Raw genomic sequence first — 26,316 nt, forward strand, 5'->3', positions numbered from 1 at the left:
TTATATGAACTGTGGGTTTGTCATAAATAGCATGTACTATTTTGAGATATGTCCCCTCTATACCCACTTTGGTAAGAGTTTTTATCATGAAGGAATGTTGAATTTTTTCAAATACTTTTTCTACATCTACTGAGATTGCCGGGGGCCAGCGTGAGGAACTCTGCCCATGGCAAAGGTCATGAGGAAGGAGGCTTGGCATACGCAAAGGCATGATCAAGCCTCAGGAAACCCCCTGTTCCCGAGCATCTACCCCAAAACCAGAGTCTGTTTTATGCTCTCGCCTACACCTCTGACTTTACGGGGGGCTCTCCCTGATAACCATTTCTCTCAGAGAAGGAGTTAACTTGCAGCTCCAAGTCAATAAAAATTCCTGGGCGTGACAAGAGTGTTTCAGCTTATGGACTCCTCTGAAGGTTATCTAGCCCACCTGTATAGGTTCGTCTGGCTACATGTGATTGTTTACAGCCTCCCAATCGGAGAGGCATGAGATGTTTTAGACTTACTAAAGGCAAATTCTTTTGGGGAGTTAGAAATTATTAGTATAGTGTGTTGGTTAGGAATTATATTGGTGAAGGGTTTTTCATTTGTTGTGTCAATAATTGCTGCTAATTCCCTGCCCTGGGTGGGACAAGGGTGTCTCAGGTCAAACCTCTCTGCTGACAGACTAGCTTGTGTGACAGGATTATCCATACTCCTGCCACTATGCACATGATTGTTTACTACCTCTCAACCATAAACAGCACAGAGAGTTTTGGAGTATTTTGAGAGTCTTAATTAGCATAGGGCTTTTCTCATTGTTGAGTCGATGATTGCCGCCAGGCCTCCATATCCTTAGGCACCTGGGAATATATTAATCAATGTATTTGGAATATAGAAAAGGAAATATAGTAATTTTTGATGTTAGCAATACTAGACTTTTTGAGTTAATGAATTTTCTCTTTTGTAATAGATCACTACTTTGTTATAAATCACTATGTCCTTGCTATGTAAAAATGTAACTTTATCACTATCTTAAGACTAAATAGATCTTAAGGGGAACATTGGTGAAAGGATTTTCATTTGTTGGGCTGATGTTTGCTGCTAAATCTCCATGTTCCCTGCCCTTATAAGGAATATAACTAACATATAGGAGAAATAAGTATTAACCTTTAAGCATATAGGGGAAATAAGTATTAACCTTTAAGATTAATCATGTTAACCTTGGGTTAAATAAATTCCTTTCTTGATTGTAACTCACTACACCCTCGCCCTATAGGAATGTAACTTTATTTGGAGGGTGGTGTCTGGTTTAAGAAAAAACACCCTTGGAAAAAATAAGTTTTTGGTTATCAGAAAGGATCATAGAATCCCTAAGACCTTCTTATGTGAAGCACCTGATTTTGATAAAGGTCAGGACTGCTGACCTCCGCGTGACTCTGTATTCATCCCTATGTGTAACAAAAGGTATATAAGCAAACCCCAAAATAAAGAAATCGGATCAGTTTCCGGAAAGACTGATTCCCCCATGTCGTTTCTTTCTTGCTTCCTGTTTTTCTGGCTGAATTCCCATCTGGAGCATGGATGCTATTCCACGTAGACCAAGTTATTCAGCCTCTTTTTCTCCACTAATCTTCCTACTACACTATCCGTTGCTAATCTCTCTATATATCTGTAATTAAATATGTATTTTTCCAAGGATGCCGACGCCGTCCCCACCTTCAAATTCCCTGGACCTACCGGGGCTGGACCCCGGCAGAGATGATCACGTGGTTTTTGACTTTTGTTTATGTGATGTATCAGAAACAAACTTGACTGATTTGCGTGTGTTGAACCATCCTTGTGAACTTGGAATGAATCCTGGTTGGTCACGGTGTATGATCTTTCTCATATGTTGTTGGATTTGGTGTACTAATATTCTGTTGAGAATTTTTGAATCTGTACTCATCAGAGATTTTGGCCTGTAGTCTTCTTTTTTGGTGATGTCTTTGTCTGGTTTTGGTAGCAGAGTGATGGTGGCTTCATCAAATGTCCTTGGGAGTGTTCCCCCCTCTTTAACTTTTTCAAAGAGTTTGAGAAGGGTCAGTATAAGTTCTTGTGTGTATGTTTGGTAGAATTCGCCTGTAAAGTCATCTGGTCTTATAGACTTTTGTTTGTGGGGACTTTTTTAAGTTACAAAGTGAAAGTGAAAGTTGCTCAGTCCTGTCCAACTCTTTGCGACCCCACAGACTATACAGTCCATGGAATTCTCCAGGCCAGAATACTGGAATGGGTAGCCTTTTCCTTCTCCAGGGGATCTTTTCAACCCAGGGATCAAACCCAGGTCTCCCGCATTGCAGGCAGATTCTTTACCAGCTGACCCACAAGGAAAGCCCCCTTTAAATTAAAAAATCTATTTCAATTCTAGTGATCCATCTTTTCAAATTGTTCAAATTATATGTTTCTTCTTAAAAAAAAAATCTATTTCTTTGTGGTTCAATTTTGGTGGCTTTTTGTTTAATGTACAGGTTTCTAGGACAAGAAACTTGTCCATTTCTCTTTGGTTGTCAAATTTGTTTTCATATGATTATTCCCTTATGGTGAGGTATCAGTTGTTATGTCTCTTTTTTTTCATTTCTTATTTTATTTATTAGTATTCTCTCTCCTTCTTGGTGAGCCTGGCCAGAGGTTTGTCAATCTTGTTTATCCATTCAAAGAACCAGATTTTGTTTTGTTTTGTTTTCTTTTCTTTTACTTTTTCTATTTTTTTTAATCTCTATTTTATTTCCTTTCTGATCTCTATTACTTTCTTCTTTTTGCTGACTTTAGATATTATTTGTTCTTCTTTCTCTAATTCTTTTAAGTGATAGGTTATTTATTTGAGACTTTTCTTGTTTTGTGAGGAAGGTCATATTGCTTCCCTCATATGAATTTCCCTCTAATAACTGCTTTTTTAAAAAAAGTTATTGATTTTTTAATTGAAGGGTAATTGCTTTACAGATTTTTGTTGTTTTCTGTCGAACCTCAACATGAATCAGCCATAGGTATACATATATCTCCTCCCTTTTGAACCTCCCTCCCATCTCCTTCCCCATCCCCCCCACCCAGGTTGATACAGAGCCCCTTTTTGAGTTTCCTGAGCCATACAGAAAATTCCAGTTGGCTATCTATTTTACATATGGTAATATAAGTTTCTATGTTACTCTTTCCATACATCTCACCCTCCCCTCCCCCCTCCCCATGTCCATAAGTCTTTTCTCTATGTCTGTTTCTTCATTGCTGCCCTGTAAATAAATTCTTCAGTACCATTTTTCTAGATTCCATATATATATGCATTAGAATACAATATTTATCTTTCTTTCTGAGTTACTTCACTCTATATAATAGGTTCTAGGTTTGTCCACCTCATTAGAACTGACTCAGATGTGTTCCTTTTTATGGCTGAGTAATATTCCATTGGGTATATGTACCACAACTTCTTTATCCATTAATCTGTTGATGGACATCTAGGTTGCTTCCATGTTCTAGCTATTGTAAATAGTGCTGCAATGAACAATGGGATACATGTGTCTTTTTCAGCTTTGGTTTCCTCAGGGTATATGCCTAGGAGTGGGATTGCTCAGTCATGTGGTGGTTTTATTCCTAGCTTTTTAAGGAATCTCCATACCATCTTTCATAGTGGCTGTATCAATTTACATTCCCACCAACAGTGCAACAGGTCTTTTCTCCACACCCTCCCCAGCATTTATTGTTTGTAAACTTTTTGATGGGGGCCATTCTGACTGGTGTGAGGTGATACCTCATTGTAGTTTTGATTTGCATTTCTCTAATAATGGGAGATGTTGAGCATCTTTTCATGTGTTTGTTAACCATCTCTATGTCGTCTTTGGAGAAATGTCTGTTTAGGTCTTTTCCCCACTTTTTGATTGGGTTGTTTGTTTTTCTGGTGTTAAGTTGTATGAGCTACTTGTATATTTTGGAAATTAATCCTTTGTCAGTTGTTTCATTTGCAATTATTTTCTCCCATTCTGAGGGTTGTCTTTTCACCTTGCCTATAGTTTCCTTTGCTGTGCAAAAGCTTTTAAGTTTAATCAGGTCCCACTTGTTTACTTTTGCTTTTATTTCCATTACTCTAGGATGTGTGTCATAGAGGATCTTGCTTTGACTTATGTCATCGAGTGTTCTGCCTATGTTTCCTCTAAGAGTTTTATAGTTTCTTGTTTTACATTTAGGTCTTTAATCCACTTGAGTTTATCTTTGTGTATGGCGTTAGGAAGTGTTCTAATTTCATTCTTTTACATGTAGCTATCCAGTTTTCCCAGCACTATTTATTGAAGAGGCTGTCTTTGCCCCATTCTATATTCTAGCCTCCTTTGTCAAAAATAAGGCACCCGTAGGTGCATGGGTTTATTTCTGGGCTTTCTATCTTGTTCCATTGGTCTATATTTCTGCTTTTCTGCAAGCACCATACTGTCTTGACAACTGTATCTTTGTAGTGTAATCTGAAGTCAGGAAGGTTGATTCCTCCAGCTCCATTCTTCTTTCTCAAGACTGCTTTGGCTACTCGGGGTCTTTTTTGTTTCCATATGAATTGTGAAATTTTTTGTTCTAGTTCTGTGAAAATGCCATTGGTAATTTGATAGGGATCGCACTGAATCTGTAGATTGCATTTGGTAGTAAAGTCATTTTCACAGTATTGATTCTTCCTACCCAGAAACATGGAATATCTCTACATCTGTTTATGTCATCTTTGTTTTCTTTCATTAGTGTGTTATAATTTTCTGTGTACAGTTGTCTCCTTAGGTAAGTTTATTCCTAGATATTTTATTCTTTTTGTTGCAATGGTGGATGGGATTGATTCCTTATTTCTCTTTCTGATTTTTCATTGTTAGCATATAGAAATGCAAGTGATATCTGTGAATTGATTTTATATCTTGCAACTTTGCTAAATTCACTGATTAGCTCTAGTAATTTTCTGATACTGTCTTTAGGGTTTTCTATGTACAGTATCATGTCATCTGCAAACAGTGAGAGCTTTACTACTTCTTTTCCGATCTGGATTCCTTTTATTTCTTTTTCTTCTCTGATTGTGGTAGCTAGGACTTACAGAACTATGTTGAATAATAGTGGTGAAAGTGGACACCCTTGTCTTGTTCCTGATCTTAGGGGGAATGCTTTCAGTTTTTTACCATTGAGAATAATGTTTGCTGTAGCTTATCATATATGGCCTTTACTGTGTTGAGGTGGGTTCCTTCTATGCCCATTTTTTGAAGAGTTTTAATTATAAATGGGTGCTGAATTTTGTCAAAGGCTTTTTCTGCATTTATTGAGATTATCATATGTTTTTTATCTTTCAGTTTGTTAATATGGTGTATCACATTGATTGATTTGTGTATATTGAAGAATCCTTGCGTCCCTGGAATAAACCCAACTTGATCATGGTGTACGAGCTTTTTCATGTGTTGCTGAATTCTGTTTGCTAAAATTTTGTTGAGGATTTTTGCATCTGTGTTCGTCAGTGATGTTGGCCTGTAGTTTTCTTTCTGTGTGTTGTCTTTGTCTGGTTTTGGTATCAGGGTGAAGGTGGCCTCGTAGAATGAGTTTGAAAGTGTTCCTTCCTCTGCAATTTTTTGGAAGAGTTTTAAAAGGATAGGCATTAGCTCTTCTCTAAATGTTTGATAGAATTCTCGTGTGAAACCACCTGGTACTGGGCTTTTATTTGGAGGGAGATTTTTTTTATCACAGCCTCAATTTCAGTGCTTGTATTTGGGTTGTTCATCATTTCTATTTCTTACTGGTTCAGTCTTGGAAGATTGAACTTTTCTAAGAATCTGTCCATTTCTTCCAGGTTATCCATTTTATTGCCATAGAGTTGTTCATAAAAGTCTTTTATAATCCTTTGTACCTCTGCATTGTCTATTATAACCTCTCCTTTTTCACTTCTAATTTTGTTGATTTCATTCTCTTTTTTTCTTGATAAGTCTGGCTAAAGGTTTGTCAATTTTATTTATCTTCTCAAAGAACCAGCTTTTAGTTTTATCTGATAACTGCTTTTTATGCATCCCATGATTTTGTATGGTTGCGTTTTCCATTATATTTTAAACTCTTCTGGTTGCAGATATCCCACAAACCAGAGAATTTGGTCCTTACTAGGTGTGTCAAATGACGTGGTGGTCTTTAGTCTTGAGAGGGGTGGTAAACAGAAATACCAGATAATATTATATTCATGTCAATTTCATCAAGGCAAATAACTTTATGAGTAGAGAAACTGAGTTATTTTATCAACTTCAGAAGCAGTTTCCTGAAATAAAAATCTAACATATTTTTGCAACAAGGTCTTAGATTTGAGGAAGTGCATTTTAGGAAATATAAAATTTCAATTCATTGCAATTTATATTTTATTATAAATTATAATTTGAGTTTTTTCTGTGCTTTTGAAAGTTGATTGAGATCATGAATTTACTAAGTTTAAAAGTTTAACATGCCTTCTGCTACTGTGGCATTTCAGTTCAGTTCCGTTCAGTCGCTCAGTCATGTCCGACTCTTTGCGACCCCATGAATCGCAGCACGCCAGGCCTCCCTGTCCATCACCAACTCCCAGAGTTCACTCAGACTCACGTCCATCGAGTCCGTGATGCCATCCAGCCATGTCATCCTCGGTCATCCCCTTCTCCTCCTGCCCCCAATCCCTCCCAGCATCAGAGTCTTTTCCAATGAGTCAGGTCTTCGCATGAGGTGGCCAAAGTACTGGAGTTTCAGCTTTAGCATCATTCCTTCCAAAGAAATCTCAGGGTTGATCTCCTTCAGAATGGACTGGTTGGATCTCCTTGCAGTCCAAGGGACTCTCAAGAGTCTTCTCCAGCCACACAGTTCAAAAGCTTTGGCATTTAGTTTGTGTTAATAAATCAATGAGTATGTATTACTCAGGTGCTATCAGTCTTACAGAATTATCTGGGAGGATAATAATGCAATGCTTACCTTTTCAGCTTTTGGTTTTATTGTAGAATAGTCTATAAAATTGCAATGATAGCTTTCAGATAATCTAGATTTTAAAAAACTGGTTTTGTGAACCAGTGATGTCTCTTTCTTAACTATTGTGCTTTTCATTGGTATCCGTCCACCTCTTATGTACGTACCATGTGCTTTGACATTCCATTTCAAAATAGGATAAAGCAGTTTCTTTTTCTTTCCCCAAAGTTTCTTTTTGTCCTCCCAACTTACCGGTAATATAGGTATTATAAACTCACGTCAAAGCTTAAAATAAACCCTGGCAAAAGGTCAGTATTTTGGTGTAAACCTTTAACCATCTACAGTTACACAGTTTTTTCACTGTTTGTTGTCATTGTTGTTGTTTGGTAGCTAAGTTGTGTACAACTCTTGGGGACCTCGTGGACTGCAGCATGCCAGGCTCCTCTGTCCTCTGCTATCTGCTGGAGTTTGCTCACATTCATGTTCATTGAGTCGGTGATGCTCTCCAACCATCTCATCCTCTGCCACTCCCTTCTCCCTTTCATTGTTATTGGACTTAATAATGAGCTCCAATTCTAAAACTAAGGACTAAAGTTAGATTAGTATTTACTAAACTTTACCTATTTCTTAGATATGGAAATGTATAACTAGTACATATTTTGGCATAATTTTATTCTGAGAAAGTTGTTCTTTTAAACAACTTAATAGTACATTTAAAAAGTATTTTATTATTGAAGATACCAACAAGCATTTGAGCTGCCACTTGTGGGAAAGACTTACACATCCATTTTCACAGAGCTGGACAGAAAAAACACCCTTTTCCAACAACACGAGACAACTCTACATAAGGATATCACCAAATGGTCAATGCCAAAATTAGATTGGTTACATTGTTTGCAGCCAAAGACAGGAAACTCTATACAGTTAGCAAAAACAAGACCTGGAGCTGATTGTGTCTCAAATCATCAGCTCCTTATAGCAAAATTCAGGCTTAAACTAAAGAAAGTGAGGAAAACCACTGAGTCCTTCAGGTATGACCTAAATCATACCCCCATAAATCAAATCCCTTATGATTATACAGTAGAGGTGGTGAATAGATTCAGGGGGTTAGATCTGGTAGAGAGAGTACCTAAAGAACTATGGACGGAGGTTTGTAACATTGTACAGGAGACAGTGACCAAAACCATCCCAAAGAAATGTAAGAAGGCAAAGTGTTTGTCTAAGGAAATGGCTGGGGAAAGAAGAGAAGCGAAACGCAAAGGAGAAAGGGGAGGGTATACCCAACTGAATGCAGAATTTCAGAGAATAGCAAGGAGAGAGAAGGGCTTCTTAAATGAACAGTGCAAAGAAACAGAGGAAACTAATAGAATGGGAAAAATTAGACGTCTCTTCAAGAAAATTGGAATCTCAAAGGAACATTTCATGCAAGGAGGGGCATGATAACGGACAGAAACGTAAAGGACCTAACAGAGGCAGAACAATTTAAGAAGAGGTGGCAAGAATACACAGAACTGTCAAAAAAGGTCTTAATGACCCACCATAACCATGATGGTTTGGCCACTCACCTAGAGCCAGACATCCTGGAGTCTTAAGTCAAGTGTGCCGTAGGAAGATTACTACCAACAAAGCTAGTAGAATTGATGGAATTCCAGCTGAACTGTTTCAAATCCTTAAAGATGATGCTGTTAAAGTGCTGCACTCAATATGTCAGCAAATTTGGAAAACTTGGCAGTGGCCACAAGACTGGAAAAGGTCAGTTTTCATCCCAATTCCAAAGAAAGGCAGTGCTAAAGAATGTTCAGACTATCAAACAATCGCATTCACTTCCCATGCTGGTTAGGTTACTTTTAAAATCCTTCAAGCTACTTCAGCAGTACTTGAATTAAAAACTTCAAGATGTACAGGCTAGGTTTAGAAAAGACAGAGGAACCAGAGATCAAATTGCCAACATCTATTGGATTATAGAGAAAGCAAGGGAATTCCAGAAAAACACCTACTGCTGTTTCTTTGACTACACAAAAACATTTGTGTGGATCACAACACATTTTGGAAAATTCTTAAAGAGATGGGAATACCAGACCACCTTACCTGCCTCCTGAGAAATCTGTATGCAAGCTAAGAGACAGGAGTTAGAACCTTACATGGAATAACTGACTGCTTTAAAATTCAGAAAGAAGTACAAGGCTGTATATTGTCACTCTCTTGTTTAACTTTTATGCAGGGTACATCATGTGAATTGCCGGGGTGGAGGAAGTTCAAGCTGGAATCAAGATTGCCAGGAGAAATATCAATAACCTAAAATATGCAGATGATACCACCATAATGGCAGAAAGTAAAGAGGAACTTAAGAGCCTCTTGATGAGGGTAAAAGAGGAGAGTGAAAAAGCTGGCTTAAAACTCAACATTCAAAAAACAAAGATCATGGCATCCGGTTCCATCATTTCATAATGAGTAGAGGGGAAAAAGTGGAAGTAGTGACAAATTTTTCTCTTCTTGGGCTCCAAAATCACTGTGGATGGTGACTGCAGCCGTGAAATTAGAAGACACTTGCTTCTTAAAAGGAAAGCTATGGCAAACCTAGATAGCATATTAAAAAGCAAAGACAATCACTTTGCCAACAAATGTCCATATAGTCAAAGCTGTAGTTTTTCCAGTAGTCATGTACAGATGTGAGAGTTGGACCTTAAAGAAGGCTGAGTGCTTAAGAATTGATACTTTCATTTGAACTGTGGTGCCAGAGAAGACTCTTGAGAGTCCCTGGGACAGCAAGGAGATCAAACCAGTCCATCCTAAAGGAAATCAACCGTGAATATGCATTGGAAGGACTGATACTGAATCTGAAGCTCCAATAGTTTGGCCCCCTGATGCGAAGAGCTGACTCATTGGAAAAGACCCTTATGCTGGGAAAGACTGAAGGCAAAAAGAGAAGAGAGTGACAGAAGATGAGATGTTTGGATAGTATCACCAATTCAATGGACATGAACTCGGGCGAGCTCCAGGAGATAGTGAAGGACAGGGAGGCCTGGTGTCCATAGGGTTGCAAAGAGTTGGATGTGACTTAGTGACAGAACAACAACGATGAACATTTTAGACATCATGACATTGACAGTAATATTCTCAAACTAATGATTTCCTCATAATTAAGGTATTTGTTGAACCAGAAAAATAATAAATTATTCATTTTCTTTATTCTTATGTCCTCAAAACAATTAAGTGAATGGTTGTTTTTAATCTGTTTTTTTTCCACCAGGTATTCTTATGAGGTAAATCAGATATTATCAATTAATTAAATTATGTAAGTTGGGAATAATGTCAGAATGGGAAGAACCTATTTAATGCTGGCATTAATACATTGAGAATTTGTAGCTGGTATAATAACATATGTATATTTTCATATTTGAAAGTCAGGCATGTATTGATTTCACTAGACTATCAACACCAAAGTTAATGTATTGGTATGCGTGTGCTTTTATATAACGTTATAGTGTATGATGATTTAAAGAAAAAATACACTTAAAATACTAATTCCAGATGTTACTGTAACAAATAATACTTGTTTTATTGGGCAGCTCTTCAGCACGCAGGAAGAAATCCATCCCAAAAGACCATTAATAAGTATTGGACTCCTCAAACTGCCAAACTGAATTTTGATGATTTTTGTATAATTTTAAGAAAGGAAAAGCCAACCTCAAAAGCAGAATTGCTAAAATCATTTAAGCAATTAGATGTAAATGATAATGGCTCTATTTTACACACTGATCTTTATAAACTTCTAACAAAGGTAAGATCTGTCAAACAGTTTTATAATATGCCTATTTTGCAAAACAACTTGGAATCTAGCTTTGGCTACCAAAGTCCACGTGAGAAATAACTGTTTCACTGGCAGGTGAAATGAATCACTTATATATTGTTTGTAAAGTACTTAAGGATCCTTCTATATGAAGCATACTTTTTAAAAAAAAGAGAAAGTATAAAATTGAGCCTATGTTGTAATCCTCTTGTGCTCCTTTGCAGTTCTTTCCTGCCAGAACAATTTGTAAATCAGTGACAAGTTCATATGTGATAAGTAAAAGAGAACTAAAGTATAAATGAGATTCAGAAACCATTGTTTCTTGGTACAACACGAGAAAGTATTCTTACTCTAAATTTAATAGTTATTACTGAATCTATGATATATATATATTTGAGATTTAGTAAACTGAAATTCAGTTTTTATATACCTTATAAAATTTAATAAAATTGTGAAATTTTATTTTATGTAATGGGTTCATTCTTGCTTGACATTATACTCATTCTGAGATTTTTAATGAAACATATATTCAAACTTACTTAACAGAAAAGATTAAAATTTCCATTCTCCCCATACATGACAAAGTAATCGTCATGTTGCTTTAAATATTTTTTCTTCCAGAAAGGTGAGAAGATGACTCGAGAAGAAGTAAATGCCATAATAAACTTGGCTGATGTAAATGCAGATGGAAAATTTGACTATATCAAGGTACATAAACTCATTCTGACGTAAATTTGCTTACTGGATAGAAGAGGTATTTTTAAAGAGGCATATCATTTAAATATTGACAATATATGTATATGTACTAATTTTACTTGAAATTTAGTCTCTCCAGTTCAGTTGTAATCTGATGACTACATTAAAAATAACATTATCAAGTTAAAGTACATGCATGTGCATACACACACAAACACACTCTCTCTTCTCTGAAATATGCCTTTCCGAGAGTGGAAGAATCATAAAAATTATTTAGAACAAATACAAGTCTACACATGTCTTGTAAAAAAATAATAATAAATCACCTCTCTTTGTGTAACATTTTATTTTCATTCAGGGTATGGCCTCATTGAATTATGGCTGCATTTCACTAGGGCACTTGAGGGTGGTCAGTCTGATTCAAGAAAATAAAATGAGTAACCTAGTTCAATAGGAAATATATTCCATCTATCAGTCTTGCCTACTAATGTACATTTTCTCCTCCCAAATGTACGATTGAATGTTTTATCCACTGGAATACTTTTTTGTTTCCTGTAGTTTTGTAAATTATATATGGCAACCAATGAACAGTGTCTCAAAACGGCTCTAGAAAAATTGGAGGTTGACAGTAAACTGAGGCGTCAACAGTTTGGAAGCCACATGGAAGGGTCCCCTGAAAGGGACCCATCACCAGTACCAAAAGCATCACCTAGAATCATAAGAAAAACTGATCAGGAATCATTCTCAAATAAAGGTATTTACTTTTCTGTTAAGAATTAAGGATCCTAGATAAATTTTTTCCTTCTATCTTAGCTTATCAGTGATAAATGAAAACCCAACTTTTGATAGCTACTGTTTCTGGACTCACTTAACTATAAAAATCTAGTAAAGTAAAATTTTATTATGGAACTTGGCTTGGCTATGCTTATTATGTTTTATTAAAACTAAAATTTCAGACCAAAGAATGGCATATTTAAATAAAGAATCTTATTAGTAGGTCATAAATTCTAAATTAAATAAATCTTATTAGTAGATCATAAATTAAAATCATAAAAAGCCATTAAAGCCTTATAAATATAAAATCTTTTGAGTTTATTTCAATAGGAAGAACAAAAAGAATGAAATTAATATATAGTCCTTTCATACTACACTGTGTTTAGAAACAGACTTCTTATTGACAGCTTTTCATAATGTAAGACTAAATAACTATTACTTCTTACAGGTGACACCAGGAATTCTTCACTGGCAACAGCCAGACAGTTCAAAACATCTGTTTCCGTAACAGTTACCGTGGGTGCTGATAGTAATCAAAACTCAAAGTTAATTGAGCCACACTCAATAAAGGTATAGTATTTTAAATGAATAGATACAACTTTTTCTGAAAACAAATTTGACATTAAATTTATTAATGACTATTTAATGTTTACAGAGAATAGGTAAAGTTTATGAAGTAATTCTTTGAGGATTTTTGGGGATCACAGCATTTCTACCTATAAGCCAGTTCTAATAAGTTTAATGATGAATAGGAATATTAAAAGGACTTCAGTTTAAAAATAACGATTCTTCAATTTTTGAACTTGATGAAGAGATTATGAATGTACTTTGCCAAGCAGTTTTTTGGTTTTAACAAATACTTTTAATAGGTGCTTCTTATAAATAAATCATTCATTCAGTATCAATTTCCTTTGAGAGAAAGACAGCAAAGTCACTTTGCTAAGTCAATATTTGTAGAGTGTTAATATTGATCTTCTTCCTTTGTTTTTCCTTTCTAGACTCAACCTTTACTAGTTTTCTTTCAACAGAAAATAATAGCTACAGTAATATAAAACATTAACTGGAAACTGCTAGGATACATTAAAAATGTGTATCTAGGGACCTCTGTAAAAGGGGGGAAAATGGTTATGACCACATACTATAACTGCTGTTAGAAAACTGAACTGATTGTTCTCAAGAGCTACATTTTTGTTTCAAATAACAACTCTGTATTTGTTATTGAACTCTGAAGTCCCTTATATCTTTAAATTGCTAGACAGTGACATTTGTTCTATATTAAAATTTAAAAACATATCTCAAAGGAATTTTGTTCAGACTGTTTAGGAATCTATACACCCTAAGCAATTTGGTGTGTGTGTCCAACATGTTCACACACAATATTTAGTGTTCCAACAATATTATTTTCCACCGATGGAAGCTTTCTGTATTTTGGGACTAAATTAAATGCTAATGAAGTCAACTTAGTTAAATAATTGTTGTTTACCTGGTATAATTATATACATAAATATAATTTTAGCCAGCATAAATAAAAATTTATTCTATCCATGTGGCTCTGAGGGTAAAGCATTTAAATATTAATGTGAGTTATATTAAGGCCAACTTTTTCTGTGCTTCATGCTGTTATTAATTGGGCCCACACGAACAAATATTCATTAAAAAGGTAACAATGCGAACTATTTTTAGTGTAGTGGGCACTGAATAAAAAAATGAAGATTTCTGTTTCATTATTAATAATATACCAAGTTAGAGTAGCATAATATTTCATTTATTAATTCATTTATTCAACAAATATTTATTTATGCCTTGCCACACAGCTTGTGGGATCTTAGTTCCTTGATCAGGAATTGAACCCAAGTCCTCAGCTGTGAAAACATGGAGTCTTAACCACTGGACTGCTAGGGAATTCCCATGACAACAAATATTTATTGAATGACTATTTTGTGCCAAGCACTGTTCTGAGGTGCTGGTTAAAACCTTAGAATGGACAGACCTGTGTTTAAATTTTAGCTTTGTCACTTAATAACTGTGTGACCTCTGATAAGGTAGTCAGCAGCCCTTCTGAGTTTTAGTTTCCTTATGTATAAATTGGAAGTAGTTATATTTAGTGTGTTTTTTAAAGATTTAAACACATAACGTATATAAAGGAGAAGGCAATGGCACCCCACCCCAGTACTCTTACCTGGAAAATCCCATGGACGGAGGAGCCTGGTGGGCTGCAGTCCATGGGGTCACTAAGAGTTGGGCACGACAGAGCGACTTCCCTTTCACTTTTCACTTTCGTGCTTTGGAGAAGGACATGGCAACCCACTCCAGTGTTCTTGCCTGGAGAATCCCAGGGACGGGGGAGCCTGGTGGGCTGCCGTCTATGGGGTCACACAGAGTCAGACATGACTGAAGTGACTTAGCAGCAGCAGCAGCAACATACATAAACCATTTATCACAGTGCCAAGGATGTATTAGTAGTTTTACTTTAATAAATAATATTGTCCATATTACTGTAAGAAGGTGAAGTCACTCAGTCGTGTCCAACTCTTCGCATCCCCATGGACTGTAGCCTACCAAGCACCTCCATCCATGAGATTTTCCAGGCAAGAGTACTGGAGTGGGTTGCCATTTCCTTCTCCAGGGGATCTTCCCGACCCAGGGGTCAAACCCAGGTCTCCCTCATTGCAGACAGATGCTTTATGGTCTGAGCCACCAGGGCAGTCCAAAGTGAAGTTGCTCAGTCGTGTCCGACTCTTTGCAACCCCATGGACTATACAGTCCATGGAATTCTCCAGGCCAGAATACTGGAATAACATTACAGATGGATTCTTTACCAGCTGAGCGCAAGAATACTGGAGTGGGTAGCCTATCCCTTCTCCAGTGGATCTTCCCAACCCAGAAATCGAACCAGGGTCTCCTGCATTGCAGGTGGATTCTTTACCAACTGAGCTATCAGGGAAGCCCAGTATTATTATGGAACAAAGAAATTACTGCAGGTCTTAATATGGGAATGACATGATAAAAGATAATTTAAGAAAAGTTATTCTACTGTTGTATTCGGTTTCCCTGGTAGCTCAGAGATTAAAGCATCTGCCTGCAATGTGGGAGACCTGGGTTCAATCCCTGGGTTGGGAAGATCCCCTGGAGAAGGAAATGGATGGAGAATCCCATGGATGGAAGACCCTGGTGGGCTACAGTCCACGGGGTCGCAAAGAGTCAGACACGACTGAGTATTATATATGGAGGCTTCAAATTAGGGAGACTATTGAGAGGGTGATAGAGGACAGCTAGGCCAAGGAAGGGACAGATCTAATAGACCAGTGGTCCCCAACCTTTTTGGCATCAGGGACCCGTTTTGTGGAAAACAATTTTTCCATGGACCAGGCCAGGTGGGGAATGATTTCGGGATGATTCAGGTGCATTACATTTATCGTGCACTTTATTTCTATTCTTTGGCTATCTCAGGATATTCCACCTTGACCTTTGGGTTAGGGTTTGCTCTCTTATGAGAATCTCATGCTGCTGCTGATCTGACAGGAGGCAGAGCTCAGGCAGGAATGCAAGCGATGGGAAGCACTGTAAATACAGATGAAACTTTGCTCCCTCTCCTGCTACTCACCTCTTGCTGTGCAGCCTTGGGGCTGGGGACTCCTGTAATAGACAAGGCCAAAATTAATCTGTAGGCCATAGTGATTGTGTAACAGAAGACTAAATTTTTGCATCTAATGACATCAAGAACAAGGAAAGGTATTTAGGTATTAGAAATTAGGTGAGAGATAGTAGGAGAATTTAATGATTGAAGAAGGCATACTGTCAACTTGTAAATTCTGTGACTTTCATATAAAATCTAATGTCTTTTGGAAATACTTCATAGCTTTCATATTTCTTACCTGACATTTTCTTGTCCTTTTCCTGATCTTGATATTGCCTACTGTTTTGTATTCTCTAATATTTCTTACATGAGCAGAAATGGTTTTTTTAAAAATCTGTGATCCTTTTGTTATTCAGCAGAATTTAGTTCTTTGTTTGCATTTTACTTTGAGGTTACTTTTAAATTTTTCTTAAGTTCTATATGTTTCTTAAGTTTCACAACTCTAAAAAGTACTTGGTTAGGAATATAGTTATTGTCTAATTTGTTTTAATTGAGATTGGTAGAAAAACCTAGTAAGATAATTATTAAATTTTCAAGCACTTTAAATCTATTTTAAACAAGTTTACTACCTCAATTTTATGTATAGTGGAGAAATATGGAATTGGGACAGATAAGAAGGGTCTTTTCAGAAATTAGAAAATTATTGTAGTGGAGTATGCATAAGCCAGATTGTAAACCATAAATCCACACAAATGATATAATACTTGAATTACACCCTTCAACGAGGAGGAAATATAACCTTTACAGGAACTATACATGTATTACTTTCTGTATGCTATACATAGGTACTGTATCACTGTTCTTTTCTCAGCTCTCAATTCTATCTAAATATTTACTTTAGATTTATCATGTACAGGGGATGTTAGAAATTTTTCTTTGAGAGAATAGCTTCAGTTGACAGTCATGGCTAAAATTAGAGAAAGTCATGAATTTTAAATTCCAGAGATTCAGTATTATATCCAGACTCCTAGTTAGAAATGCCTACATCTATTTTACATATATGTGCCATGTTCTTAGTCGCTGAGTTGTGTCAACTCTTTGTGACCCCATGGACTGTATGTAGTCCACCAGGCTTCTCTGTCCATGGGATTCTCCAAGCAAGACTACTGGAGTGGGTTGCCATGCCCTTCTCCAGGGGATCTTCCCAACCCAGGGGTCAAACCCAGGTCTTCTGCACTGCAGGCAGATTCGTTACCATCTGAGCCACCAGGAAAGCTCATTTTACATATATATATATAGTATAATATGTGTATAACATATATATGTAAAACAAGAAAAATATAAACATTTTATTCTTGAAATGGTTGTCTAACTTAATTTTTATGAAAGCTCCAGATAATTTTCTTATAAAAGTCTCACATTTTCAAAATGTTGATCAGTTCAACTTGTTGATTAGTTTGGCAATCCATATCAAATTTTTCCCTTACAAATCATCTATTTAACCTCTTGTTTTTAAGTATGTACAGTTTATAATTCTTTAATAACAAAAAAAGTTCAATAGCAGTCTGTTTACTTACTTTTCTTAACAGACAGCAAATAGCCTTCTAATAATGTAATATAAGGTATCTTTATAAGAAATAAGTGATGTTGATGATGGTGATGATGACATACAAGTTCCTCTTTTGACCAAGTCTATAAACTGAACTGAACTGAACTGATAGCTGATGAAGGGCTTCCCAGGGAGCGCTGCTGCTGCTGCTAAGTCACATCAGTCGTGTCCGACTCTGTGTGACCCCATAGACAGCAGCCCACCAGGCTCCCCCGTCCCTGGGATTCTCCAGGCAAGAACACTGGAGTGGGTTGCCATGTCCTTCTCCAATGCATAAAAGTGAAAAGTGAAGGTGAAGTCACTCAGTTGTGTCCGACCCTCAGCGACCCCATGGACTGCAGCCCACCAGGCTCCTCCATCCATGGGAGTTTCCAGGCAAGAGTACTGGAGTCGGGTGCCATTGCCTTCTCCATCCCAGGGAGCACTAGTAGTAAAGAACCCGCTTGCCAGTGCAGGAGACATAAGAGATGTGGGTTTGATGCCTGTTCAGAAAGATCCCCTGGAGGAGAGCTTGGCAACTCACTCCAGTGTTCTTGCCTGGAAAATCCATGGACAGAGGAGCATGGCAGGCTACAGTCCATGGGGTTGCAAAAAATCGGACATGACTGAAGCAACTTAGCATGCACGCAGACATGGCAGACCGACTGCTTAATAATTCTGCCTCACCTAAACCTTTAATAATGCAGACTTGTATGTCAAAACAGATTAAATTCTCTACAATGCTCCAGGAAAAATATAATTTTACTGATAAATTTGTTTTTGATAGCTAGAATTTTCAACTTTCCTATTTTTAATTTGTGCTTTTAAGCATTTCCTTATACATTGTGAATGGAATAATATTTGTGTATGACAAATGAATTTTTTCCTTTTATATGAATTTACTTGAATTGGTAGAATGTAGCACCACCTTATGTCCTGTGTAAGAATTACAAGCTACTGTTTTATTTCTGCTTTATATTGTCAAAAATTATACATGGAATTTCTTACTCTAGCATGCTAAGATTTTATTTTAAACTGAACCTTCTTTCATTTTTCTCATAAGACTCAAACTGTCAATCTATAGTCTTTTCAAATTAATTTATTTGAATGAGCCAGATATTTTGTCAGTACTTTTTTCTTTTAATTTATAACATTTTAGTATAGGTCCTAGAGAAAAAGCTTTGTGTGATTGAAAGTCTATTTGTTTTAAAGGAAATTTGTGGTTGAATAAGCATTGTGTGTTTAATAACTCTGATAGATCTAAAGAATTTGAATTCTTCCCTTAAAACAAGAGAGGTACAAATTCTCCTAATGGTGTTATTTAGTATTCAAACTAATCTGATTATCATATTGAAGTTTGGTTGATTTATATAGCATGGCATTTGGCTTTCTTCTATTTTATAATAGGTCTTACCATTTTCTAGCCTTTTTAACCATGTATTATATTTCATGTCTTTCAAAGAAACTTATAAACACTCTTCTACCTATACCTTTTCTAAAACTAGAATTTAGGGAAGACTTCTAATAAGAATTTTAACTCACTCCAAATTTTAACTCACAGCCAAATTTTATAAAAACATCTGTCAGCCAGAAATATCATAAGCACATGGAGAAATTCTTCATCTTCGAGTTTGCCAAATGCCGCCTCTTGTCATCCAACCATCTTGTCCTCTGTCATCCCCTTCTACCCTCAATCTTTCCCAGCATCAGGGTCTTTTCCAGTGAGCTGCCTCTTTGTATCAGGTGGCCACACTGTTGGAGCTTCAGCTTCAGCATCACTCCTTCCAATAAAGTTTCAGGATTGATATCCTTTAGGATTTGCTGGTTTGATCTCTTTGCTGTCCAAGGGACTTCTCTAGCATGACACTTTGAATGAAAGTATCAATTCTTCACACTCAGCCTTCTTTATGGCCCATCTCTCACATCCGTACATGACTGCTGGAAAAACCATAGCTCTGGCTATACAGAGCTTTGTCAGCAAAGTAATGTCTCTGCTTTTTAATACGCTGTATAGGTTTGTCATACCTTTTGTTCCAAGGAGTAAGCATCTTTTAATATCATGGCTATAGTCACCGTCCACAGTGATTTTGGAGTCCAAGAAAATGGTCTGTCACTGTTTCCATTGTTTCCCCGTCTATTTGCCATGAAATGATGGGACCAGTGTACCAGGCAAGGTGCATTGCTTTTTAGTTTCATTTAAACATTTTTTTAATCTAGGGGTAGGAGGCAGCTATTGGAGAAGGCAACAGCACCCCACTCCAGTACTCTTGCCTGGAAAATCCCATCGACAGAGGAGCCTGGTAAGCTGCAGTCCATGGGGTCACGAAGAGTCGGAGATGACTGAGCGACTTCACTTTCACTTTTCACTTTCATTCATTGGAGAAGGAAATGGCAACCCATTCCAGTGTTCTTGCCTGGAGAATCCCAGGGACGGCAGAGCCTGGTGGGCTGCTGTCTATGGGGTCGCACAGAGTCGGACACGACTGAAGCGACTTAGCAACAGCAGTGGTAGCACGAGGCAGCTATACCCATAATTCTAACAAAAATTAAAGAAATTTTTTAGCTACTAAAATTTGTTTTTTTTAGTAAGAAAACCAAATAATTATATTTACACATCAGTTCGGTCGCTTAGTCATGTCTGACTCTTTGCGACCCCATGAATCGCAGCACGCCAGGCCTCCCTGTCCATCACCAACTCCCGGAGTTCACTCAGACTCACGTCCATCGAGTCAGTAATGCCATCCAGCCATCTTATCCTCTGTCGTCCCCTTCTCCTCCTGCCCCCAGTCCCTCTCAACATCAGAATCTTTTCCAATGAGTCAACTCTTTGCATGAGGTGGCCAAAGTACTGAGTTTCAGCTTTAGCATCATTCCTTCCAAAGAAATCCCGGGGCTGATCTCCTTCAGAATGGGCTGGTTGGATCTCCTTGCAGTCCAAGGGACTCTCAAGAGTCTTCTCCAACACCACAGTTCAGACGCATCAATTCTTCGGCGCTCAGCCTTCTTCACAGTCCAACTCTCACATCCATACATGACCACAGGAAAAACCATAGCCTTGACTAGATGGACCTTAGTCGGCAAAGTAATGTCTCTGCTTTTGAATATGCTATCTAGGTTGGTCATAACTTTTCTTCCAAGGAGTAAGCGTCTTTTAATTTTATGGCTGCAGTGTATAATTCTGAATAATGCATTATCATACATATTATAATAATTTCATAAATATGAAGTTTTAAATCATTGAAATATTAAATATTAGATTAAAAATCATGGCAGATATTAAGTGTAGGAAGAAAAGAATTTTGAATATAGCTGGTAGTTTGTAGAGAAAGCAAGGCCACCTCAGTTCAGTTCAGTTCTGTCGCTCAATCGTGTCCAACTCTGTGCAACCCCATGAACTGCAGCACGCCAGGCTCCCCTGTCCATCACCAACTCCCGGAGTTCACTCAGACTCACATCCATCGAGTCGGTGACGCCATCCAGCCTAGAGTCAGATATAGTTTTACAGTCAATGAGAATTGTGAATTAAGCATATCACTTTATTTTTCAGACATTCATCAGTTAAAAGAGAAGTCTGTACTGAGTTGCTTTCTAGATTTCTATCTTTAATATTCTGTAATTCTAAATTAATATTCTTTATCATTCTAGTTGGATAAATGTAAATACAAGGAGGTTAGTTGAAAGTCTATACATACTCTTACTCATCATTAATAGTTGAACTTTTGACTGAAGCCCAGCTTTGAACTTCACTGTGTTATAAAAACTTTGAATTTACTACCCTAAGTATATTTTCTTTTTTAAAAATTTTATTTATTTTTTAGTTGGAGGATAATTCTTTGCAATATTGTGTTGGTGTCTGCCATACATCAGCATGAATCAACCATAGGTATACATACAGCCCCTCCCTCTTGAATTTCCCTCCCACCTCTCAAGCATCCCATCCCTCTAGGGCTAATTTAGAGAGGTCTTTCTCAAAACTAGTATTTATCAGCATTTTGCTATAGCTGTGAAGTGAATCCAGTGTTTTAGTTACCTAGACTTGAAACAAGTATTTTGGTTGTCACATACTTTATCTTTTAAATATAAAATCCTATTGCTCTTCCTCTCAACATGTCGGTTTTAACAATCCTTAGTTCTTCATTCTTAGTATGCTCTAAGCACTAACCTCACCCTGATTATTGCGCCAGCATGTTTATTTATTACTTTGTTTCAGTACTTCTCCAACTCTCATGAACTGTATTTTTCATATTTCTCCTCTCTGTTATATCTTTTCCCAATTTTTTGTTATCTAAATACTGCCTCTTAAAGATGTCACAAATTCCTGGACGGCATTGGCTCTAGTTGACATTTCTTTTTATATCTTCCCTAGGTTTTTCTTCATTGCTCTTCATGCTGGAAACTTGTTATGAACATTCTTTGAAAAAAATTTTTTCCTTTATTCCAGGAGTGGCAAGGTGTACAATCAAAAGGTTGCTTTTTCTTAGAAGAAGATGGTGAAATCATTAGTCATCAATACAAGATGCAAATAGCTCAGAGATCCCTGGTTTATATAACAATTAAGCCATTAAACCTGAGTCAAGCTGAAGGCAAGTTTAAATTTTCTATGTTTAAAAAAAAACATCACTTTATGCCAGCTTTAAAAATACTTATGTAAGTATTTGATGGTTCTAGTTAGTGAAAAAATGGATTTGCCTAAGAAACGTGGTTACATACATTTAAAGAAAGTTGTTTATACACTATGTCGTCACATTATACAAAGTAAGAGTCATGTGGTTACATACATTTGAAGAAAGTCATTTGTACGTTGACTGTGTTGTCATATTATGCAAAGAACAAAATGTTACCTCGTTTCCTCTTGACATAGAATTAACTTTTTATCCACTAATTAATCCTTAGCTTTTTCCACTTATCAATTTGTTAAATGAATATACATGAGAGAACTTTGGTGGGAGCATTCAGTTCAGTTCAGTTCAGTTGTGTCCGACTCTTTGCGACCCATGAACGCCAGGCCTCCCTGTCCATCACCAACTCCCAGAGTTCACTCAGACTCAGATCCATCGAGTCAGTGATGCCATCTCATCCTCTGTTGTCCCCTTCACCTCCTGCCCCCAATCCCTCCCAGCATCAGAGTCTTTTCCAATGAGTCAGGTCTTCACATGAGGTGGCCAAAGTACTGGAGTTTCAGCTTTAGCATCATTCCTTCCAAAGAAATCCCAGGGCTGATCTCCTTGCAGTCCAAGGGACTCTCAAGAGTCTTCTCCAACACCACAGTTCAAAAGCATCAATTCTTCAGCACTCAGCTTTCTTTGCAGTTCAACTCTCACATCCATACATGACCACAGGAAAAACCATAGCCTTGACTAGACAGACCTTTGTTGGCAAAGTAATGTCTCTGCTTTTCAATATGCTATCTAGGTTGGTCATAAAATTGGGACAAATAAAGCTGCAAGTATTTTTGAATACCTTCAAAGTCCTATATCATATAACTTAGTCCTTATTTAATAATTTTTATATCCATGATAATACTTTCCTGTACACCAATGATAGATAATTAATAATTTCCTAGTGTCTGCAGTCGGAGAAGGCGATGCCACCCCACCCCAGTACTCTTGCCTGGGAAATCCCAGGGATGGAGGGGCCTGGTAGGCTACAGTCCTCGGGGTTGTGAAGAGTCGGACACGACTGAGCAACTTCACTTTCACTTTTCACTTTCATGCTCTAGAGAAGGAAATGGCAACCCACTCCAGTATTCTTGCCTGGAGAATCCCAGGGACAGAGGAGCCTGGTGGGCTGTGGTCTATGGGGTTGCACAGAGTTGGACACGACTGAAGTGACTTAGCAGCAGCAGCAGCAGTGTCTACAGTGGTTATTACATAAGTTTTAGTGAAACATGGCTTATATGTGTGCTTTTGCTAGGTATCCTTTTAATGTTGACTATTCCAAATATCAATCTTTATTTTCCTCTTATTATATTTACATGTATACATCTACTTACTAGAGGATTCTTCCCCACTTACATTGTTTTTCCCTCCTATAGTAAAGATAAAGTTTTCGCTGTGTATCTTATACGACACTGAGAACATTTGGTAGTTGATACTTTTATATGATAATTACAATAATAATTTTTCAGATGAATGTATCAAATCTACAAAGTTAATGTAGTTGTTAATTCTTTGTATTGTTATAAATATTTTTCATTCATTTATTTGTCAACTATTTTTTGAGGACCTCATAAACCAAGTATCACTTTAGGTGCTTAAGATATACGACAGTGTGACCTCATAAACTTACATTCTAATAGAGGAAATAATAAATAATAAATAAAATAAATAAGTCACATGGTGTGTTAGAAGGTGGTAAATGCTGTGGGAAAAACAGAGAGGATAAGGGGCATTGTGAATGCTGAGGGAATATGGGTAACCATTGAAAGGGAGTAGTTAGTGTATGCTTCATTAGAAGTTGACATTTGAGCAGACTTTGAAACAGGTATATTAATTATCAACTGCTATGTAATAAACTACCCCCAAAACTCTGTGGCTTAAAATAATTCAACATTTGTTTGCTCATGAGCAGGTCTATTGGACAGTTTTTTGGTCTGAACTGGGCTTGGCTTTTTTCTGTAGAGCTCACCCATACCTCTGTGACCAGCTGCAGGATAGCTCGTGGCTGGCTTTAATTGATTTTGATTGAGCTCTTTTCTCAGTGTGGGCCTCAGCTGAGACAACTTGATTTTGCCTTGTGTAGTCTCTTATCCTCTAGTAAGTTAGCCTGGACTTGTTCTTATGGTGTAACAGGAATCTGAGAGAGAAAGAAGAAGCAGCATAGGCCTGGGCTCAGAACCGGCACATTACTTCTGTTACTCTCTGTTGTTCACAGCAAATCACAAGGCAAGTACAGATTTACAAGATGGAGAAGTAGATTTTTTCTCTAGACAAAAGAGCCGCAAAATCACATTGCAAAAGGCTGTGGATGCAGACAGGAATAGCCATTTTTGCTGTCTTCCACAGGAAGCAAGGGAGCAAGTTTAGTGGATGTAGGGGTGGCGGAAGGGATGGATGAAGAGTGGAGCAAGGGGCAGGTAGAGAGAATCCTCTGTTCAGAGGGTCAGAGGTGTAGAGTGCACCTGGTGTTAGAAGAACACGGTGGCTAGAGTGGCTATAATGAAGTAGGGAAGGAGAGAGTGGCAGGAGATGAAGACAAGGGAGAAACAAGGACAAAATCAAGTAGAGTTTTGGTTTTGCGATAATGTTGTAAAATTCCAAAACTTGGGCTTTTACTCTGAGAGAAACAGAAATGAAAAACCCTTAGGAGGCCACCATCAAGATTTTCTCTTCATCTTTGATTTTCAGTAGTTTGAATATGTGTCTTGATGTTTTTTGTTTTTGGTTGATGCTGTTTTTTAATTTTGGAGAGGTTTACTTTTTAATTTGTTGTTTGTGTTTATTTTTTTGGTATTTATCCTATTAGAAAGCCCTGAGTTTCTTGGATTTATGTTGGTTATTGTTTTTAGAAAATGTTGCATCTTTGTTTCTTCTGCATTCCCTCTTCCACTTACATGCCTGACATCTTGTTCTCCTGTGTGCCCCCACAGGTCAGCCACGCTTGCATCTCATCCCTCCTTAGAAGGGTCTGTCTTTCCTTGGATTTCAGACTGCATGGTTATCCTGTGACCTCATATCTGATGGGTTTAAGAAATGCTATGATTGTGTAGTTTGTGCATTTTTTCCCCTACTGTTAGGGTGGGAGCAACTTTCTTCGAACTTTCAGCTCTGTTAGAGGATTTTGAGTAGAGATGGAACATTTTCTGACATTTTAGCAAGAGCAGTCAGGTTGTATCTTGAAAATAGATTGAAGGGTACTCAGGAGAAAGCAAAGAATGCTTTTGCTTTGAATGGAGATGCAAAGGAGATAAGAAGTAGAGATTCTGGATGTATTTTGAAGGTCAAACCATAGCATTTCTTGAATCTTGTTTATGACACATGAGAGATGAAAGAAGTTAAAGATGATTCCAGAATTTAGGGGGTTGAGATACTCTTCTCAGTCTCTTACCTGAGATAGAGAAGACTACAGCTGGACAGTTTTTTTCTTCAGGTGTTTGGACAGTTTTAGACATAGAAATCCAAGTAGAAATGTCAAATAGGCAGTTGGATATATGGGTCTAATGTTCCCAGGAAAGGTCTATCAGGAGATATGAATTTTGGAGTTAAAATCATACAGATGATGTCTAACATCTTTTCCTCCTATGCTCCTTTACAAGTGAGCCAGTACTTGCATCTTGTCACTTCTTGAAAGGGTTGTTTTTCCTTGGATTTCAGTCTACTTGGTTGCGTTGCAGCCTTAGCTCTCTAATGAGTTTTAAAAATTTATGATTTTTAGAGGTGTATATATAATGTTTCTAACAAGATCACTTTGTATAGTTATCTGTCTTATTGAAAATGTCGTTTGATGTTTACATATAAAAATGGATGTGAATTTTTATAAAGTAACTCAAAGGGGAAAGAAATCATTAACTTCTTTTTAAAATAGGAAAGATCTAAGTAGTGACTGCTTATTTTAAGATGTTTGGGGTTTTTTGTTTATAGGAAAACCATCCCCTTGGTTGTCAGTTGATACTGCCTTGTATATTCTTAAGGAAAATGAAAGTCAAGCAAATCTACAACTCTTGTGTTTTACCGAACTACGAAATAGAGAAGTATACATGTTTATTTTCTAATGTATAGTTAAAAGTATAATGTGATCTCAAGTTTGGGGAAAATAGTAGTTTTTCTGCATATATTTAACCTTTTTTTCTTCCCTTTCAATTAAGGTAAATACAATTCTTATCATTATTCATATATTTTTATTAATTGTGAAGGATTTGAATTTGCTGAGATTTTAAAATTGAGGATTTATTGGCAGCCTTGACTTTATAACTTATACGTTGTGTGTGACATTATAGTTCACTTTCCTCTTTTCTAATACCCTGATGCC

The 26,316-nt window shown here is 37.0% G+C and overlaps 1 protein-coding gene across 6 annotated transcripts in view; it reads left to right on the top strand.

Annotated features, from left to right (window-relative positions):
- Positions 1-26,316, top strand: part of EFCAB7 (EF-hand calcium binding domain 7) — a 70,590-nt gene that overhangs the window by 6,579 nt on the left and 37,695 nt on the right. For 5 of the 6 annotated variants that reach the window (XR_006059753.2, XM_060410457.1, XM_042249119.2 and 2 more), the window contains exons 3-8: positions 10,494-10,705; positions 11,336-11,422; positions 11,969-12,164; positions 12,633-12,754; positions 21,791-21,932; positions 25,929-26,038. Coding sequence is in view for 5 of the 6 variants with exons in the window: in XM_060410457.1 (XP_060266440.1) it covers positions 10,494-10,705; positions 11,336-11,422; positions 11,969-12,164; positions 12,633-12,754; positions 21,791-21,932; positions 25,929-26,038 (869 nt within the window). In the remaining variant the exon portion in view is untranslated. The remainder of the gene's footprint in view (positions 1-10,493; positions 10,706-11,335; positions 11,423-11,968; positions 12,165-12,632; positions 12,755-21,790; positions 21,933-25,928; positions 26,039-26,316) is intronic. The other variant, XM_060410472.1, reaches the window with a different exon arrangement.

The sequence above is a fragment of the Ovis aries genome, chromosome 1, assembly GCF_016772045.2.
Source record: "Ovis aries strain OAR_USU_Benz2616 breed Rambouillet chromosome 1, ARS-UI_Ramb_v3.0, whole genome shotgun sequence".
Taxonomy (NCBI): Eukaryota; Metazoa; Chordata; class Mammalia; order Artiodactyla; family Bovidae; genus Ovis; species Ovis aries.